The sequence below is a fragment of the Myotis davidii genome, unplaced genomic scaffold (assembly GCF_000327345.1).
Source record: "Myotis davidii unplaced genomic scaffold, ASM32734v1 scaffold608, whole genome shotgun sequence".
NCBI classification, from domain to species: domain Eukaryota; kingdom Metazoa; phylum Chordata; class Mammalia; order Chiroptera; family Vespertilionidae; genus Myotis; species Myotis davidii.
The window spans coordinates 2,739,286-2,741,423 of record NW_006300025.1 but is presented as its reverse complement, the minus strand read 5'-3'; the positions used below and the strand labels follow the sequence as shown (position 1 = coordinate 2,741,423).

Genomic DNA, 2,138 nt, shown 5'->3' with positions numbered 1-2,138 from the left:
AAAGAGATGGGCGGTAGTGGGGTGCAAGCTCTTGTTCCCCGAAGCACAGCCCGCACGTCGGGTGGAGGAGCGGAGAAGGTTCGTTCAGCAGAGGGAACAGCAGGGCAGGGCGCTAGGCACTGCGGAGCTGCACTAATGCTGGCGAGGAGCCGTACTCAGATGAGACACGTGTGAAGTTGCCGCCGTGCCAGATGCTACGGAGGCAAAGCAGATGTGCCAAGGAATAATGGGGGTTGTAGGAGGAGTCAGCGATGCTGAGACGTGACGGGTAAGCCGAGACTTGAAGGCTGGAAAGGAGTTAGCCCCGCTGAGAGTGGACAGAATGAGAGGAGGTGACAACGGTTGTGTAGTGGTGTAATTTAAGTTAATAAATTTGATATCTAATATTTCCTTCGGTGGCTGATACTCGCCAGTGACTTATGATGTAACAGGCTTTGTTCTAAGCCTTTACAGGTACTCTCCCTCCAGTCTGTGCTCTGCCCAGGTGACGCTCTTGAGCCTTGCTTTACATGCCCACGTAGGTGACTTCCAGAGATAACGTATATAAAGCATACAGCACAGTACCTAGTACTTACTGCTCATTAGGTATGAGCTAACATCAGCATCATTGTACAGCACTAAATAATGAGGGTTTCTTATCCCATTCCATGAACTTTTACTGGGCCAGTAGAAGTAACAGGAGCCCCATATGTAACTTAAAGTTTTCTCATAGTGACGTTAAACAGTCAAAGCAGGTGACATTAATTTTAATTATATATTTTATTTAACAACTTAGTGTGTCCGTGGTACTGTCATTGCAACATGTAACCAGTATAAAAACTTAATTAGGAAGCTTGTTCTTTATTCACGCCAAGTCTTCAAAATCCACTGTGTATTTTACACTTATAGCCCATCTCTGTTGGGACTCGCCTCATGTGGCTCATGGCTGTCGTGTTGGACTGCACAGCTCTAAGACCTGAAGAAGTTTATGTTCTAATGATGGCAACTCAACGAATATTGTCTTGGACTTGAAATGCCATCAGAAATCAAACACAGTTTCCCACCTGGGGCGTTATCACCCACCTGGGGCCTACATGGAAGAATTACCTAAATAGCTATTGTAATGCTATATAAACATTGTAATGCTTTCCGTATGGATCAAATATCCTGTAAAACAATTGTAATGCTGCATCTTGATAAACAAAACCTGTGGTGAGAGTTTTACATGGGCATCCTCAGAGTTTTTTATTTTACTAATCTAAAAGGAAAACTTGCTACTTTTGCTACCTTTTCTCTTGAGACTTTTATCTATTGCATGCTAATAGCTATCATACATAAGCTAGAATACATATTTTTTTTTGCTGTTTAGTTGCCCAGAGAAATGGGAAATGTCACACAAAGAGGGCATCTTGTGATATGTAAAGTTCACATTCTAAAAAATGTTTGTTAAACCTTGTGTGCAGAGCATCTACTAAAAATAGAAATGTCTTGTCTTAAAAGGTGAAAAACAAAGCCCCAGCTGAGGTACAGATCACTGCGGAACAGCTTTTAAGAGAAGCTAAAGAAAGAGAACTTGAGCTTCTTCCACCTCCACCTCAACAGAAGATCACAGATGAAGAAGAGTTAAATGATTACAAACTAAGGAAAAGGAAGGTCAGTCAATGCGATGTCTTTCAGTATGTCGGTATTGTTAAGTGTTGTAAGTGTTTCCCTCCACGTCCTGCGTGGTTCAGGGTTCGGGTCTGGAAGAGGAGCCGCACAACAAATGAAATAGAAAAGACACGAGATAATTTGGGAATATTGGGGGACCAGGCAGCAAGTCCAACTCAAGAGGAAGGACTTCCACTGTGCTCAGGCCTCACCAAGCTTTTTATAGTGAGAAGTAAACAAGATAGTGGTTACCATAGTTACACAGTTCTTGTGAGTTTCACTTGTTTACACCATGGTTATACTTCCTGCACTTCCTCAGCCCCTTAGCTTCTCAGATAAGATCTAGGGAGTGTGATAAGGTCAAGCCTAATTATGCTAAGAGAACTGTGCCCTCTAAGCTAGGGCTTGTTTGTGACTTTGCCAGCAGGTCAGTCTGAGGCTTAACCCTGTATCAGTTTCCCACATTTGTAAAATAACAGTATTTAAAGTTTAAAATATAATAAATACTT

The 2,138-nt window shown here is 42.4% G+C and overlaps 1 protein-coding gene across 2 annotated transcripts in view; it reads left to right on the top strand.

Annotated features, from left to right (window-relative positions):
• Window positions 1-2,138, top strand: part of CRNKL1 (crooked neck pre-mRNA splicing factor 1) — a 30,040-nt gene that overhangs the window by 323 nt on the left and 27,579 nt on the right. For both annotated transcript variants that reach the window (XM_006776150.2, XM_015572034.1), the window contains exon 2: window positions 1,480-1,632. In XM_006776150.2, coding sequence (XP_006776213.1) covers window positions 1,480-1,632 — 153 coding nt within the window. The remainder of the gene's footprint in view (window positions 1-1,479; window positions 1,633-2,138) is intronic.